Source organism: Globicephala melas, chromosome 17 (genome assembly GCF_963455315.2).
Source record: "Globicephala melas chromosome 17, mGloMel1.2, whole genome shotgun sequence".
In the NCBI taxonomy this organism is placed as follows: domain Eukaryota; kingdom Metazoa; phylum Chordata; class Mammalia; order Artiodactyla; family Delphinidae; genus Globicephala; species Globicephala melas.
Genome location: NC_083330.1, coordinates 52,075,018 through 52,092,888, shown reverse-complemented (window position 1 = coordinate 52,092,888; position 17,871 = coordinate 52,075,018). Strand labels below are relative to the sequence as shown.

Here is a 17,871-nt window from a genome sequence, read left to right as displayed (position 1 = left end):
CTGTTTGGTCCTTCCTCTTTAAAACAGGACTATGAGGACTTCAAACCATGGACCAACTGCTAAGTATCCTACTAGCTTTACAAACGAACATGTGTGCACTTGAGTTTGGCTGGAACTGGTACCTTCTGTATGTCCCCCCTTCCCTTCCAATCCTCTGAAAATGCCTTTAGCCCAGGAAGGTGCTTCTGGAGAGCGGTGAGGGAACAGATCACTCTGTAAGTTAAACTCTTCTCTCCTGTGTACCTTGCCCTTGAACGAATGAACTCGTGTTGGCAGCCTGGCCGCCTTAACTTCTGCTCACTCACCTTCCACTTCCCATCGAAGAAAGCTCTTGCAGTTGGCTGGACTGGAGAGAGATTCCCTGTGCTCTTTATCTTTGGAGCGCCCCTCCTCACAGTGTGTCCATGACCATCTGCTGCAAAATCATATATCGTAATTATGTAAAATGCAGATTCCTGGGTTCCCCCGACCTTCTGAAGTGGAATTTCTGTGAGTGTTGCCCAGAAATCTGCACTATTATTCAATTTCCCAGGTGACCCTTATGCATAGTAAGGTTTAGAAATCATTGCATTATTATTAATAATTATAAGATTAATATTTATGAGCATGTCAAACACTTTCCATGCATTTCACTTCCCATTCATTTCAACTTCACAACAAATCAACAAGGTAGGAATCACCCACCTAGAGCAGGGCCTGACTCATGGCACATGGCAGATGCTCAATAAATTTTTGTTAAACAATAAATTATCCTTTATATATATATATATATATATATATATGTATATATACGTATATACATGAATAAGGAAACTAAGGGTTAGAGAGGTTAAAAACACTTGGCCAAGAACACATGGCTAGTGAGGGGTGTAGCCAGGCTTTGTAGAGCCTTCTCTGGGTAGAGCTTGTTGGTGTGTGAACTTGCAGGCTGGCGCCCCCTTCTGGTGATGCTGGGTTGTGCCTGGCAGCGGTGCTGGAGGACCCCAGAAGCATCCGATGGGCCTTGGGTTGAATTGATTGATCTCTTCTCTAGCATTTCCCTCTTGGCCAACTCTGGTGAATTGACACGGTCGCTTATTTATTTATTACTAATGACAAGAGGAGGCCCAGGGAAGCTGGACGGTCATTCATGAAGCCAAACAGCACCCATTCTCCGTTCCTGTACTCTGCTGAGGTTGGCCAGTGCAGTCTTAATTTTCCTGGGGAGTGAGGCAGGAGACTAGTTAGATCCTGAGTCCCTGAGGGAGACTAATAGGCTTTTCGCCTTGCTCTGAAACATTCACTTCCTCCTTCCCTCTTGAAGTTTCTTTACACCCTCTTTGCTTATCAATTCTTTCATCTACTTTTCTTGGTCGGCAGGTAGACCGTCTGTATTTCTGCCAAGGACAGGTGGCTGAGCCGGGCCGAGATAAAGGAGTGACCATGATGGAGCTGTCTTTGACCTTACGGCCCTCTTGTGCCTCCTCTTCCATGCTCCCTTCCTCCCTTCCTCCAGGGACTGGCCTTGTCGAGACTTGAGCAGCAAACCTGTGTGCATTAACCCAGGGGAAACTCTAGAGATATTGGGAGGCGTCCATGGGGAGTTTGTTTCAGAACCATGGATCTTTATACATACTCTATTATGTACACACACACACACACACACACACACACACACACACACACGGTTAAAAATAGAAACATGCCCTCCACTGAGGGAAGACCACTTTTTGTAAAGAGTGACTATAAAAATGCCTGACTTGAGAGAGGTAAGGCATTTCCTATTGTGGGGCTTTTTAAGGGAAAGGTCTTCTGGACCTCAAGCCACCGTACCAGTAATTCTAGTTAGAAATAATAAAAGCTAACGTATATTGAGTGCTTGCTATGCGCCAGACACTGTTCTAATTTCTTTGTATGTTTCGCCTAATCCCCACAATCCCTTAGCAATACCCGCTATTAATATCTTCATCCCTATTTTACAGATGAAGAAACTGAGGCAGGGAGAGGGTAAACAACTTGCTCAAAGCTCCAGAGAGTTAGTAGAAGAGCCATGATTCAAACCCAAGTGGCTTCACTCCAAAGCCCTCTTAATACTGCACTATGTGATGTGATTACTTTTTATTTTTTTAATTTATTTATTTTTGGCTGTGTTGGGTCTTTGTTGCTGCACATGGGCTTTCTCTAGTTGTGGCGAGCAGGGGCTACTCTTCGTTGTGGCACACAGGCTTCTCACTGCGATGGCTTCTTTTGTTGCGGAGCATGGACTCTAGGCGCACAGGCTTCAGTAGCTGTGGCACACAGGCTTCAGTAGTTGTGACGCACAGGCTTCAGTAGTTGTGACGCACAGGCTTAGTTGCTCCACGGCAAGTGGGATCTTCCCAGACCAGGGATCAAACCCGTGTCCCCTGCATTGGCAGGTGGATTCTTAACCACTGCACCACCAGGGAAGTCCATGATTACTTTTATTATATAATGATTTTCCTTTAAAAATTTTAGATTTTTTTTAAGGAAAAAAGAAAAAAAGTCAATTGTCCATAATTGCACTGTACCCCTATTTATAATTTTTATAACAAGTGTAATATAAGCACATGGTTGGAAAAGCCAAATGGCTCAGGAAGTTATAAAATGAAGAGTCTCTTTATATCTTCACTGTCCTATTTTCAAGGGAAACCATTATTAACAAATCTCTATTTTGTCCCTCAAGAAAAATGTTCTATGCATGTAGCAAGTTATTTATTATTTAAAGAATTGTTTACACAGAAGCAAGCATGCCACACCCACCCTTATGCATCTTGTTTTTCTTGTCTAATAACAAACAGGTCTTCCGGATCTTTTCACTTCAGCACACACAGGTTCACGTCACCCCTTTTCATGATTGCAGAGTATCCTCTTAGGTTGCTGTACCACCTGACTTAACCAGTCAGTATTGAAGGACAATTTACTTGTCTTTTTGAACGCTTATGTGCAGGATAAGTTCCTAGCAGCATAGTTTTCTTTTTTATGTACATTGCACCAATTCACACTCTCGCTAAATCTTATCAGTGTTTTGCCCCAAACCCTTAACAGACCAGTGTTATCAAACTTTGATTTTCTTCTTTTGCCAATCTGATGAAAAAAATCTTTTTTTCATTTACATTTTTAATTTTATAAGTGAGATTGTATGGCTTTTCAGGTATATTGGTTGTTTATTTTTCTTTCTTTGCCATCTGCCTGTTCATGTCCTTTGCCCAGTTTTCTGTGGGTTTTTTTTTTTTTTCTTTTTTTTGCTGATTTAATATGATTTTGGGTGGCCTGGGCCTGCAGCAGCTTGAGGCAGGGTTTCAGTTCCCAGCCAGTGATTGAGGTCGGGTCACAATGGTGAGAGCACCAAATCCTAGCCACTAGACCAGTGGTCGGTGACAAGGCCCTGGCCCTACGGCTTTGCAGAAAAAGAATTCCCACAAAGAAAGTAGTGAAACAAGTAAAGTATTTATTAGGAGAAAAAAGAAGTGCAGTATGTGTGGATAGACACACAGGCGGGCTCAGAGAGAGAGTCATGCCCTCATGGCAGTTTGAATCACTTTTTTTTTTTTTTTTTTTTTGCGGTATGCGGGCCTCTCACTGTTGTGGCCTCTCCCGTTGCGGAGCACAGGCTCCGGACGCACAGGCTCAGCAGCCATGGCTCACGGGCCCAGCCGCTCCGCGGCATGTGGGATCTTCCCGGACCGGGGCACGAACCCTGTCCACCTGTATCAGCAGGCGGACTCTTAACCACTGCGCCACCAGGGAAGCCCTACATATATGCTTTTAACTGGATGGCAGCTCCATACGGACATCAATCAGAATGAAGATAAATCTTTTCTGAAATTATGATAAAATGGAAATGGTATTTACAATTTTTCAGAAAGACATGTTCTGATATGCAAGAAAACATATATATATATATATATATATATATATGTTTTTTTCTGAGATAAACACCTATGGGGGTTCTGGGAATAGTTTGCAAAAGCTAAAACAAAAATCCTCTTTAGGCTGTGAAGCATTTTTTTTTTTATATAACATTTCCATTTTACTTTTTTTTTTTTTTTTTTGCTGTGTTGGGTCTTCGTTTCTGTGCGAGGGCTTTCTCCAGTTGTGGCAAGCGGGGGCCACTCTTCATCGCCGTGCGCAGGCCTCCCACTATTGCGGCCTCTCTTGTTGTGGAGCACAAGCTCCAGACGCGCAGGCTCCGTAGTTGTGGCGCACGGGCTCATTCGCTCCGTGGCATGTGGGATCCTCCCGGACCAGGACTCGAACCCGTGTCCCCTGCATCGGCAGGCAGACCCTCAACCACTGCATCACCAGGGAAGCCCCTGTGAAGCCTTTTTTGGATTCCTTGGCTGGGCCCGCAAAGCTCTGCAGCTAAGAGTCACTGCTACTGAACATACTTGGAGTAGCTCCTTTTGTAATTACATGTGTCCACTGCTGCAGCTGCTCCTTCATAGTGCTGCTTGCTTGCAGTGAAAATGGCTTCTCTCTCCTCCCTAGAGACCTTTAAATAAAAGATCTGTGTAGCTGTGGGGGGGGGATGGGGGATAGGAGGATGAATTGATGGGGGACTGTTTTGTTTTGTTTTTGTTTTAATTTGCTGCTTCTATTTGAGTTGGGGATATAGGTGGCCAACCTGAATTAATTTGATAGCTTTGTGGTGACAAAGGATAAAGGAAGGTTTGGGGCTGCTTAAAGCAGTGGTTTAGGCTGGCTTAATACAGCTTCGTAGACGTCAGGATGGCTCTGTTCTCAGAGGCCTGTGATGTTCTGATGTATGAGGAATTCACAGTCTCCTGAAAGGAGGCAAAAATAATAACGTCCTAAGAGACTGAATCACAGGCAGTGTTTTTAAAAACTACATCTAGTTATCAGTCTTTGCCCATATTCTTCTTGTTTCCATTGACCCTTCCTTCTCTAATTCCCGGCTTTACCATCACATGCACAGAATGCTTATTACCCTAAGGTTATGAATAAAAGTAAAGCCTCTCGAGAGGATCCAGCAGTACCACTGAACAAAAAACTTAGCTCCCTGATGGTTGGAAAGCCCGCTGAAGGGTGTGTAATCACCAGGACATCGGCATCACAGCTATCTTAAAGGTCATCAAGTGCATCCTCCCTGCTTAGTCCTGGAACCCTGCTCCGCCAACCCCAGCAGCTGGTTGGAGACAGTGTTGATGAGGATGGCTTGGATATGCATATTTTAAAATTCCCTTCAGCTTTTCAAGCACAGCTCTTCAATGGCCAAATACTGTTTCCTGTGCTTTGTCGAAGTATTCCCTGTGGCATCAGAGATTTACCAATCAGATGTCTACACACGGGCAGATGGGGGCAAACACTTCCTTGTCCACCAAAACTGCTTTCGGCTGATGCCACCCAAAAAATCCCTATGCAATATATACTAAAAGTCTTAAAATAAGTATATACTATGGCTTAAATATTCTACTTTTAGGAATTTATTCTAAGGAAATAAACAAGGATGTAAATTTGTGTGCCCAAGGCTAGCCATTAAGCCCTTGTTTAAGAGCATGGACCCTGGGCTTCCCTGATGACGCAGTGGTTAAGAATCCGCCTGCCAATGCAGGGGACACGGGTTCGAGCCCTGGTCCGGGAAGATCCCACATGCCGAGGAGCAACTAAGCCTGTGAGCTACAACTATTGAGCCTGCGCTCTAGAGCCTGCGAGCCACAACTACTGAAGCCCATGCACCTAGAGCCTGTGCTCCACAACAAGAGAAGCCACTGCAATGAGAAACCCGTGCACCGCAACGAAGAGTAGCCCCTGCTCGCCACAACTAGAGAAAGCCCGCGCGCAGCAACGAAGACCCAATGCGCCAAAAATAATTAATTAACTTAAAAAAAAGATATAATTTAAAAAAAAAAGAGCATGGACGCTGGGGTCAGACGGCCTGGTTTCCCTCTTGGCTCTACTTCTTATTAGTTGTGACACCTGGTGAGCGTCACTCAACTTCTCTGCCTTAGCTGTCCCTACCTCATAGGGTCTGTCCTGTCATGAGAAATAAATGAATTAATATGTAAAAGATGCTCAGGATGGTTTCTGGCACATCGTTTTTGCTTCTAATGATAGAAAAATTGGACATAGCCTACATATTCATTGATTTAATAAAACAAAATGTGCCATGTTTTAAAGATATTCACATAGTAAAAGAAAAACAATTAGGTTACATAATAATGTATTAAGTATGAATGCTGAATAGTTACATGCCAAAAGGTTATTTTTTGGTGATGGAATTATAGACTATATTTTCCCCTCTGCATCGTTGCTATTTTCTAAATTTTCCACAAAGGAGATGTATAGTATAACAAAAGTTGTCTTTTTAACCCCTGCAGAATAATAATAACAGCTAACATTTATTGAGCACTTACAACAGATCAGGTGTTTTTCTAAGATGGCAGATAGATATTCATTGCTTACAATAACCCTACGAGGCAGGTGCTATGATCGTCAATCTCCATTTCACAGATTAAGAAATTGAGGCAGAGAGAGGTGAAGTAATGTGCCTACGTCTAGCAAGCAGTAGAGGTGAAATTTGAACCTGGGCTATCTGACTCAGGGCCTATGTTTTTAGGTTAGGAACTCTCTTTGTATGATTCTAGTAACCCAAAAGAGCACTGAACTACATACAGCACCCATGGCAATCACCTAGTTGCATACACTGTTTAAAGGAAATGCATTAAGGAGTGCCTCTCACTCCCGGTGTCTTTGTTGCCAGATAATAGATAAATAAGAGGTTTTCAGGCCTCCAGCCTTATTCTGAGTTTTCTTAGTAAATGGGGAGAATATATTCAGATCACACAGTAAAATTGCCTTTTCTGTGTATCCCTTAAAAAGAGTGCATTGACTTTACATGGCAATGAGCAAACTGGAAATAGTTTATATTTTTAAAAATCATAAACAGAAATAGTTAAGTAGCATATACAATTTTCACTATCATAGTACTCAAACAGTAAAGAGTCAATATATTGAGTGCCATGAGCAATAAAGTTTAGAACAAAGTTGTCCCTTCAGTTCAGGGTACATAATTACTGCAGGTCAGAGGCGTCGTGAGGTAACAATGGATTTTCAGCAATTGTCTGTTTCTGTTCTAGAATTTCCGTTTTTATGCAGGCAGTTAAATTGTAATTGATGGATTTCTGCATACCTTTTAAAGAGTGAAAATTGGGTGTTTCGGAGTAATAATTTTACATTAGAAAATAGTATCTTACACCTGGTGGCTGCAACCATGGGATCTATTTTTGAAAACTGTCCACCTCTACCATTTAATAACCAGCCTGGTAATGTACTAGCAGACAAGGCTGGTTGAATTAGGCTGTCAGGACTAGTGTGTTCCTGGATAGCACTACCAATCATGAGTCCTTGAGACTGTTAAATACTACAGGTTAGCCAACACATTACTCAGAGGCAACTAATTAGGTTCAGGGAGCTTCTGGGAGTTCATTACATCATTAGACAAAAGTCTCTGAAATCCAGGAGGAATAGCCAGTCCCAGTTCTGATAAATTGCTACCTTAATCCTCCCAGAATTCTGCGGGAGTTGGGATTCACTGCTGTCATCTGCACTAAGGGGTCCTTCTCGATCTATTTCCCAGAAGAGGCTGACCTTCCTGAGAGGTCCTAGAAACCAGGGAAGGGATTTTTCTCTCTCTTTGCCTTGCTGTCATTGACGTTCCCCTCCAGCAACACTAAAACACCCCATTAGTGAGAGCACCTGTCCACCAGTGGGCTGGTCTGGCTGCATCTTGTCCCTATGGCTCATCTTGACTGTGGGGGAGATGGCAGTGTATAGAGGAACCTCTCCTGCCCCTGCTTCTAACCACTGCCTTCCTGAGGACATGTTATCACAGGGGTATTATGGGATCTGGTCCTGGACAGGATTCATCACCCACAAGTCTTGGACAAGTAAATCAGCTTTGGTTTCCTCAATAGTAGAAGAGTGAGATTAATATCTGCCTTACAAAGCTGTCAAGATGAACAGATACAAAGTATAGAAAGAATTTTGAACAGGGCCTGGAACCTAGTGTGCTCTCAGTAAAGACTTGTGATCATCAATAAATGAGGATTACTGATCACTGCTTGTTAGAAATGCAAGGGATTTAGATTATTCATATTTTCCTCAACTCAGAAATGTGATCTGGCTCTGGGTTTTAGACCAGAAGAGTCACAAATTGTGGCATAGGAGTTGAGAAACAAGGTCAAATAAAATTGTGTACCTATCAGATTGATTTTTCCAAAAACATCTGGAATTTCTTCTTTTAAAAAAAAAAATCCTGGTTCTCTTCTTCCTGTTGTTCTGTTACCTCTTCCATGGCCCCTGCACTTCCCCAGGCAATCCATGGAATGTTTTCATTATTACTATTTCAGAACTATGTATTTTTTTTTGTTAAAAGTGAATTTATATTAGTTATTCTACCACACAGCATGTTTCCAATTACACACTGAACTCTAGTCTGTGCTCAAATGTAACGTGATATTTGTAAACTAATAGACCCCTCCACTCACCCCCAAAACTATTCAAATTTCAATTTCATTCACAGCTTCTGTCACTGTCACTGTGAACTTTTTTCAGTCTCTTTGGAAATGTTCAGTTCCTGCTATTTGTTAAGGTTCTGTTCTTCATAGAAAAACTGCAGCTGCAGCCAGAGAAGGTGGATAATCAGATAGTGCCGGTTGGAGCAGTTATCTGCAGCCCAGACTTTCCCCATGACAGCTTCTAGACGGTTGCTTATCTCCAGACCCTAACGTGCCAAACTCAAGTACGGCTAGACGACTACAAAGCCTAAAGATAAACTCTCTGGGAAAAACTTCTTTGGGGGTGACGAGCAGGCTTTTCATTCTGCTGAACGTTGGGGCCGGCACGTTGATGTTCCCGGGAGTGCTGGCGCACAGGGAGAGGCGGGCACTGGGGCCGGACCCGGGTCACCGCTGCTCCTCTGCAGGAAGCCGGCATCTATGAAACCTGCCTCACTGTGCTCCCAAGCTGTGCTTATGAAACGACGCCCTCATGCCTGCGCCTTCTCTCGTCTGCTTTGCGGAAAACGCTGGGAGCCTGGGAGCGCTGGAACCCGGCCACTTGCCGAGTCCGTGTGCAAACGCGGGGAGCCAGGGACGTCGGAGGGCAGGGAACTGGCCAGCGTGTTCTCGGGTTTCATTTCCTTCATGCTTCTCTCCCCCTTTGTTTTTCAGGTAGCGAAGCCGATTTTAGCTCCTCGAGCAGCACGGGCAGCATCTCGGCGCCTGAGGTCCACATGTCTGCTGCGGGAAGCAAGCGGTCCTCTTTCTCACGCAAGTAGGCCCGCCTCCTGCCCCCTGCTCTGTAATTGTTAAGACGCGTTACGCGGCCGACTGACCTGTACTTTGTTTCTCTAGAACCACCTGGATTACTGTGCGTTCCGATTTTATGCTTATTCAGTGAGTGCTTTTCGCTTGGCTGGTTTTTACAGTGATTCACAGTTGGTACTTTTCCCAGCCTCACCTACCTTGGTCACGACGTGGTTGCCCTGTGTTCCTCCGCCCGCGACGCCCTCTCGTGCAGCCCTGGCGCCTTCCCTCCCATCTCTCTCCTTCCCTCACCCACCTGTGTGCTCACCTGAGGATCAGGCTAGTCGGCTCCCACTTCCCACCCTGCCGCCCCTTCATGAATCTGTCCTCTTAGCTGCAAAGCCTCTCACTTCACCCTTTCTTTCCTCTAGCTGAGCTTCCTTTTTCGTCTTTGTGAAAGAAGCATAGTGACCCTCTGGCCACCTCCAACGTTCACGTGGGGAAGGGGTGAAGAAAGTTTGGAGTTCATAGGCCTGGGTGCCCCCTACCCACCGAAAGAGGCAGTAGAACAGAATAGCTAAGTGTGAGGGCTCTGGAGCCAGGCTACCTTGGTTTGAATGCCAGCTCCACCATCTACAGGCTGTGTGGCCCTGAGCAAGTTGCTCAACTTCTCTACGCCTCAGTTTTCTCCCCTGGAAAATAGGGCTACAGTCATACCCACCTGGTAGGGTTTATTGTTAGGGTTAATTTAGTTAATTCAGGTAAAGTGTGAGGTCATTGCTTGAAACATCAGCAGGTGTTCGCCATTGGTGCTGTTTGGACTGGGGGAGAGAAGGTCTGTGAGGGAAATGGGAGCCACTGTTCACGTTTGGCAGGACAGCTAGTCAGCCCCAGGATTCTCTGCTGCCGTCAGTGGCTTCATTTATTCATTCAATACGTATTTATTGAGCATCTACTGTGAGGCAGTTTCTAGAGATATGGCAGTAAACAAAACTTACGAAAAACTATTTTCATTCTAGTAGAGAAAGAAGGATAATAAATGCATATAAATAATATATATATTTTTTAATACAGGGAAAGGATATGGAGGGTAATAGGATGTTTGGTATATTCTAGATAGGCTGGTTCCTGGAGACCCTGTGATGAGGTGAGCTCTGGGCAGGGACCTGAACAAAGCGATGGAGTGAGCCACACGACACAGGGGTGACTGTCACTTGACTGTCCTGGGCCGCAGTGTCCAAATGTGTAAAAAGGAGATTGGGCCACATGATTTTTAAGGTTCCTAGCTGAAGAAAAGCTGTTTAGTTTCTAAAAGCTTGCATTTCCAGGACTGAGCAAGCAAATGTTTCCCACTTCTCTTAGGTGAGCAGGAGATATGGCTGATACTTATAAAGGGACCTGAGATCCCCAGTGCAGAGTTTTATTGTTAAAGCTGAAGCCAAACAAACTTGTAACTAAAGCGTGAAGTCCACAGTGAAGAAGCACAGTTGTTCTTCAAAATCGATAAATACCATTTATTTTGGAAATAAAGTGCCTCTGGGATCACAGGATGTAACTATAAACATTCTCTGTACAAATCAGACGTGGCTTGCTCTGAGAATAAGCCATTTATCTCACCCATTCAAGAAATTAGCACATACCCATGGATACAAGGCATCAAAGAACAGAGAGGCAAAAGAAAAAAGAAACGGCCTGAAGAGCAAGCCAATTTTGTTAAGCATTTCAAAGGAATTTGTGCTTGTGGTTAAATTCCAAGGTAATGTCAGTTATACTGAGTGACTTAGAGAAAATATTCTAGTCTGGAATCCATGAATTCTCTCAGTGATGAAAAATTGATGTGTTAAACATAAAGTTGTTAAATATAGTTATCTGCAAATCAGATATATGCTTAACAGACTAATATATGCATAATAGATATATGCTCAGTAGGAAATTGAAATAGGCAAATGTTCTGTCCGTTATGCTCACTTTTTTATCTGACCCAGGCACAGAGCACCATCAGTAGATAGCGGGTCTGGAGCATCTCAGATGTTTCACGTAATCTGTGTGTTCTACAGGACCATGCATTGAGGATAGCTCCTCTAGATGGGCCGGGTACCATGCAAAACTTTAAAATAACTTATGATCCTTTTAATTGGCTGGTTCCTCCTGTAGTAGATGAATTTTCTTTGTGGAGAATTAGATCCTGGGAGGAAGGCTAGCAGGAACATGTGGTGAAGGGGTGGGGGAAATGAAGGACAGAGGTAGTTGGAAGGAATGTTTTTGACAGGCAATTTTAAAAACAAAACTTAAAAGATTTATAAACCATCTCTTCTTAGAGAAGGCCAACTCTGCTGATATTTCTGAGGAGTTCTCTTTCTTAAACTAGAACCCTAGGGCTTCCCTGGTGGCGCAGTGGTTAAAATCCGCCTGCCAATACAGGGGACGCAGGTTCGAGCCCTGGTCCAGAAAGATCCCACATGCCGCGGAGCAACTAAGCCCGTGCACCACAACTACTGAGCCTGCACTCTAGAGTCCGCATGCCACAACTACTGAAACCTGCACACCTAGAGCCCGTGCTCTGCAACAAGAGAAGCCACCGCAATGAGAGACCCGCGCACTACAAAGAGTAGCCCCCGCTCGCCGCAACTAGAGAAAGCCCGTGCACAGCAACGAAGACCCAATGCAGCCAAAAATAAATTAATTTAAAAACAACAACAACAAAGCTAAAACTCTAATCTTAATCAGAGGCAGAGAGAAGTAAGAAGAAGAAAAAAAAAAGCTCGGGATTTGGAGTCAGATGGACCTGGGCTTGAGTTCAGCATCCATTGCTTATTAGGTGCAAGACCCAGGGCCCCGAGCCTCAGTTTCCTGTTCTGGAAAATGGGGTAATAATGGCACCTACCTCACTGATTAATAGAACTGATAGATATGAATGCTTAACACGGTGCCCAGAACTCAGGAAAAGAGCCATTACATGCTTGTTTTAGTCAACAGTGATAAAAATAATACTAATGGGCAAGATGCTGCCGTTGTTGCCGCTGATGGTGGTGAATATGATCGTATTAGTTTGCTCAGGCTGTTATAACAAAATACCGTAGACTGGGGGGGGTTAAACAACAGAAATGTACTTTCTCACAATCTGGAAGCTAGAGGTCCAAGATCAAGGTGTCAGCAGGACTGGCTTCTGTGGAGGCCTTGCTCCTTGGCTTGTAGATGGCTGTGTTGTCCCTGTTTCCTCACCTCGTCTTTTCTCTGTGCCTGTCTGTGTTCAAATTTCCTCTTCATATAAGGGCACTAGTCAAATTGGGATTAGAGCCCATCCTAAGGGCCTCATTTTAGCACAAATACCTTTTTTAAAGCCCCGTTTCCAAATACAGTCACATTCTTAGGTACTGGGGGTTAGGGCTTCCACCTGCGAATTTGGGGAGGACACCATTCAGCCCATAATAGTGCTGGTGAGCATGGTGATGGTGATGGTGGTGGTGACGGTGACGGTGAGGGTGAGGATGTTACCTGAAGGAAAGGGCAATGCCTGGAGAATAGTCACCTGGGAGCCTTCTGAGGATCCCTTCTTCACTTCTCCCTTTCTCTCACTTTCCAGTTTTGCAGGAAGATTTGCAGGAAGGGGGCGGGGTACCAGAATTCTATCTCCTCTCTGTGGGCTGCATTCTTTTTGTCCATCAGACCAAGGGATTTGGAGAGAGCTAGGAAGGTAGCGTCAGATTTGCCTGTGCACGGCCTTGACAAACATGGAATCCTGTCTTCTCCATTGCAAATGTTTTTTATTATCATCCACAATGAGTTTGTACCCACATGTTAGCATTTGAACTAAACTAAATGTAAGGAACAGAACTGATAATTTAAAGCATGTAGTTTCTTTTTTTAAAGTTAGCTATTACAAACAGCCTAATAACTCATTTCCTGAAATATATTTCAAGACTCAATTATACCTTAGTAATGTTTGATAGTCTGAAGAGTTTTTGCTCTTTTCTGTATAGCAGATGAGTTCTTACAAAATCCTCATCTCATTTAATTTGTATGTCACTAATCGTGCATCTTAGTGCATGCATCAAACTAAAGAAGTCAGTGGTAAATTCTTCAGGTAATAACCACATACCTAGCCAGTACCTAATATACCTGTTTACAAGACCCAAACAATATATTCCACTTGTATAAAGCTGGAGACATTTCTGTAGAGTTGAGACCTAGATTTAAATCCCAGTTGAGCTGTGAGTTCTTGAACCAGTTTTTTTTTCCCCTGAGCTTCAGTTATTTCACATAACTGAGTACTGCCTGTACTTCACATAATATAAAAGGGAAATGATCATTGTACCAGTCTTATTGCCATAAGCCTTATTGCCATGATGGTCAAAATTAAGTGAAACAATGTTCATAGAGCACCTGCAACAAGGCTTGGGTCACAGAAGGTTCTCAGCAAAGGTTAACTCAGAATAGAACTCCCCAGGTCCACATGAGGGATAGCTCCTTACTCTTTCTCCTAACTTGTAATGGTTGACTCTCCATCTTTCTCACAGCCACATTAAGAAATAGTCAGGCCAACAGAAGTGAAGCATAGAGAGGCACATCCAAGCCAGAGTACATATTCTTTTCTGCCCCACACCCACCAAAGAACTGCTGAAGTTGGTTTGTCACAAAGCCACCAGCCCATCTGTTCCATATAAAATGTCCTCTTCTCACAAAAAAGGAGGCAGAGTCCATGTGGATGATTTCAAAAGGAAAGATTTTTAAGTTTAGAATTTGGTGATGTTTCATTTATATGTGATTTACTGGGTTGACTGCTAGTTGAAATTGTATTCGATTTTAAGTAAGTAATTGTGATTTTGGAGCCAAGTAGACCCCCACACACACTCATACTCACATTCACTCATGTTTCTCAGTGAGATGTGTCCGTTGGATACAGTTGTAATCAAAATTGCAAAGACGGATTGACAAAAATAAGTCCTGCTATATGAAAAGTATCTTGTTCGTAATTTCAACATTCTCTAGATGCTTCCTTACACTCCGGGGTATCAAATTTAATGGAACTAGATTAACAGGGAGGTTCAAACAGTTTATCCAGAAACAGTACCCTGCAGTTGAATTGCCCTTAACAGCTTGTCCAATGTACTCAACATCCATTCTTTGATTTATTTGCCCATCAACTTTGTGAAAGTTATCATATATCCCCAATATTAAGTGGCTTACTTGCCTAAGTTCCTAGTAAGTGGCAGTGCCAGGACTTCAACCCAGTTTATTCCCTTAGCAGTCATTTAGGAAGAACCTAGCATGTGCCAGGAGGTAGTGGGGACGTAAAAGCACAGGCTGTGCTTCTGCCCTCAGGATGCCCTAGTCTAGTGGAAAAGACAGACAGACGTGCTGTGGTGATGCACTGTGATAATTTCCACGGTGAAGCCTGCACAGGGTGTTGGAAAGCGCCGGTGAACAGTACCTACACTGGCCGAGGGAGTGAGGGGTCCAGAGAAGGCTGCTTGGAGTAGGTTCCCATCAGTCTTGAAGTAGGAGGTACCCAGAGGCTCAGGGTAGGAGCAGAAGAACAATTCTAGGCAGAGAGAATAATAAAAAGATGATGGAGAGCGTGGACCATCAGGAAACTGTACATCGTCTGGAATGCAGGGGGAGGAACAGCAGAGGATGCGTTGGATGGGGTGGTGGGGTCAGACCTTGTGAGCTGTATTAAGGGGTCTGGCCTTTATTCTGGAGGCTGCGGGGAATCACTGAATGGCTTTGAGGAGGCCAGCGATACTCAAATTCCATATTGGAAAAGCCACTCTCACCACAGGGACGGCCTCCTTGCTGGAGGGGCAAGACAAGAGGCAGGGAAAAAAAGGGGGCTAACATTTTAAGCAGTTAAATGATAAAGGTTGTGCTATGTCATTGGGGATGGGAAAAAAAAGAAAAAAATAGGTGGTTAAAATTATAGACAATACATTTATGTGGGTTATGTTTATCCTGTTTTTTCCTTCTTCTTTACGGGCAAACCCCTTCTCCCCCATCCTCCAAATGAAACACCCTAATTTTCTTACCCAACGTGAGCCAAACCTGAATATTTTTACACAGAAACAGGTATACTGGAACAAAAGCCACATCTTCAAAATGGCCTCTGGAACGAAACGAAACCAAATCAATATTTTACATGGTTTGTGTTCTTAGCAGGCAGCTGGGTTTAATCTATGGTCAGAAACTATTTGAAAGAATAGAAGAGGGAGAGGTTGCCTGTGCTGGTGACACAGGAGAGAAAATATCGGGCAGGTGGGAAGAAGGCGACTCATAAAGCCAAACTGCTCTAATAATTATGTTGCCCTTTTCAACCCTATAGATTGGATTTCCTCAGTGGTGACTAGCTTTTAAGAAGGAACAAAGCGTTCGCATTTGGGTATCCACAGCCCCAAGGATTCTAACATTCTTCATGCTTCTCTCCCAGTCGAGGTCCCCACGGGCGGAGCAATGGAGCTTCATCGTACAAGACTGGCAACAGCCCACCCTCCCCACGGGAGAAGGACCTTCTGTCCATGCTGTGCAGGAATCAGCTGAGTCCCGTTAACATCCATCCCAGTTATGCGCCTTCTTCCCCCAGTAGCAGCAACTCCGGCTCCTACAAGGGAAGTGACTGCAGCCCCATCATGAGGTGAGTGCCGTCTGTCTCCCAATTCATGACTCTTAGTTTGTCCTACTTGGTAAGCTTCTCTTAAAAAAAAAAATTTTTTTAAATGATACAACTCTTGATGCCCTGCCTTATTCTGTCATACAACACTTCTCTTTCCTTTCCCACACTCAGCTAATCCTTCAAGGGCTGCTGCAGAAAGGACACGAGCCACAGTTTCATTTCTAATAAGGTTCCGCAGTCCCAGGAGTTCCTGGCTAGGCAGTAAAAATGGCAGAGCGGCAGTAGGAGGGTCCTATGCATTTCCCTCCGAACAGAGAAGAGCCATTCGTGTGTTTGCTCATTCATTCAAACATCAGATGTTTATTGAGCACCACGTTGTGCCCAGTACTGTGTCAAGCACTGGGAATAGAGCAGGAACTCTTGGCCAGGCCTAAGAGGGGCCAAGATTCCAGCAAGGGAAGTTTTGTAGAGCACTGGGCGCCTCTCTTACAAAACCTATCTGGTGAGACTGGACTAGCCTTTTTCCCTGCAGAAGAACGAGGTTTCCACCAAGTCAGCACACTCACACCAGGGACTGATGTCAGAACAATCTGAATTCAACTAACAACAATCGGGACCTTTAGGCAAGTGGCACGTTGTGTGGAAGCGAGGTCACCTCGCTCCCTCCTGCCCTCCCACCTGCCCCTACTCACTGTCCTCTAACATAATAGCCTGTTACTCTGAACTGCCAGGCAGGCCGGTGGACAATTGTGCATTGTTTTATATGAGATCATCCCTAGGCCACAGAAAATCTCCCTCTCCCGTCCCCGCCCCCTCCACAAACACCCCGCCCCCAATCTTCCCAGTTTGAACAGTCCTAAGATTGACAGGTGGATTATTGTCCCCCTTCTGAAGTGAGGTCACATGCCGCTGGGGTTTAAGGTCCCAGCAAACGGCTGCCATTTCTTCTCAACCTGTTAGCTGTGCCTTAACTTTTGTTTTTATAGAAAAAGTAACATGTCGCTACTTCGATTGTTTCAGACGATCTGGAAGGTACATGTCCTGTGGTGAAAATCATGGTGTCAAACCCCCAAATCCAGAGCAGTACTTGACTCCTCTGCAGCAGAAAGAGGTTACAGTGAGACACCTGAAGACCAGGCTCAAGGAGTCTGAGCGCCGACTGCATGAGAGGTGAATCCACGTTCCTTGCACGCTGTGGGTTAGGACATTTTCTTTTTCCATAAAATGAAATATGAACCGACACAAGAAAAGAAGACAAATTACTTCATTTAATTTTTGTCACATTTCTTAAATCAGTCTCTCAAAAGAGCTATTTTATAATCCTGCTGTTTCAGGGGTCCAGGGAACCCTCCTGGGTTGGAAGGGATCCTCTGCTTTTTCTGGGTGTGTCCAGCTTTTTTTTTTTTTTTTTTTTTTGCGGTACGCGGGCCTCTCACTGTTGTGGCCTCTTCCGTTGCGGAGCACAGGCTCCGGACGCGCAGGCTCAGCGGCCATGGCTCACGGGCCCAGCCGCTCCGCGGCATGTGGGATCTTCCCGGACCGGGGCACGAACCCGTGTCCCCTGCATCGGCAGGCGGACTCTCAACCACTGCGTCACCAGGGAAGCCCTGGAAGTCTTTGGTTTATGATTTGAGGAATCTATGGGAGGGTTTGAATAATCATGGGAGGGAGGTATGGGAAGGCAGTGAAACTGGAGAAGAGTCAAGCCTAAACTTAAAGAAGCAGTACTTACAGCATCTCTTCAAATATGTCAGGATCCTGACTACCTGGTCTTCATAAACACTGAGAATATGAGGACATATATTTACACGGACTATGAAGAAATTATATGTAAGGAAGAATTTTTTGACAAATATCTGGAAATAGGGTCCTGTGAAGGATCTAAAAAAAAAATAGATTCCCTTCAGTGTAGGATGGATCCAGTGTCATCCTGCCTGAGAGGAGACAGAATGATCAACATTTCACAAAGTCCTTGCAACATGTAGCTTTTTATGATTT

At 44.3% G+C, this 17,871-nt stretch overlaps 1 protein-coding gene across 10 annotated transcripts in view; it reads left to right on the top strand.

Annotated features, from left to right (window-relative positions):
- The window catches only part of SYBU (syntabulin), a 112,769-nt gene that overhangs the window by 92,230 nt on the left and 2,668 nt on the right, over positions 1–17,871 (top strand). For 5 of the 10 annotated variants that reach the window (XM_060287555.1, XM_060287556.2, XM_060287557.2 and 2 more), the window contains 4 exons: positions 9,192–9,294; positions 9,375–9,416; positions 15,691–15,894; positions 16,894–17,043. In XM_060287555.1, the coding sequence (XP_060143538.1) occupies positions 9,192–9,294; positions 9,375–9,416; positions 15,691–15,894; positions 16,894–17,043 (499 nt within the window). The remainder of the gene's footprint in view (positions 1–9,191; positions 9,295–9,374; positions 9,417–15,690; positions 15,895–16,893; positions 17,044–17,871) is intronic. The other 5 variants (XM_030863117.2, XM_030863113.2, XM_030863116.2 and 2 more) reach the window with 1 other exon arrangement.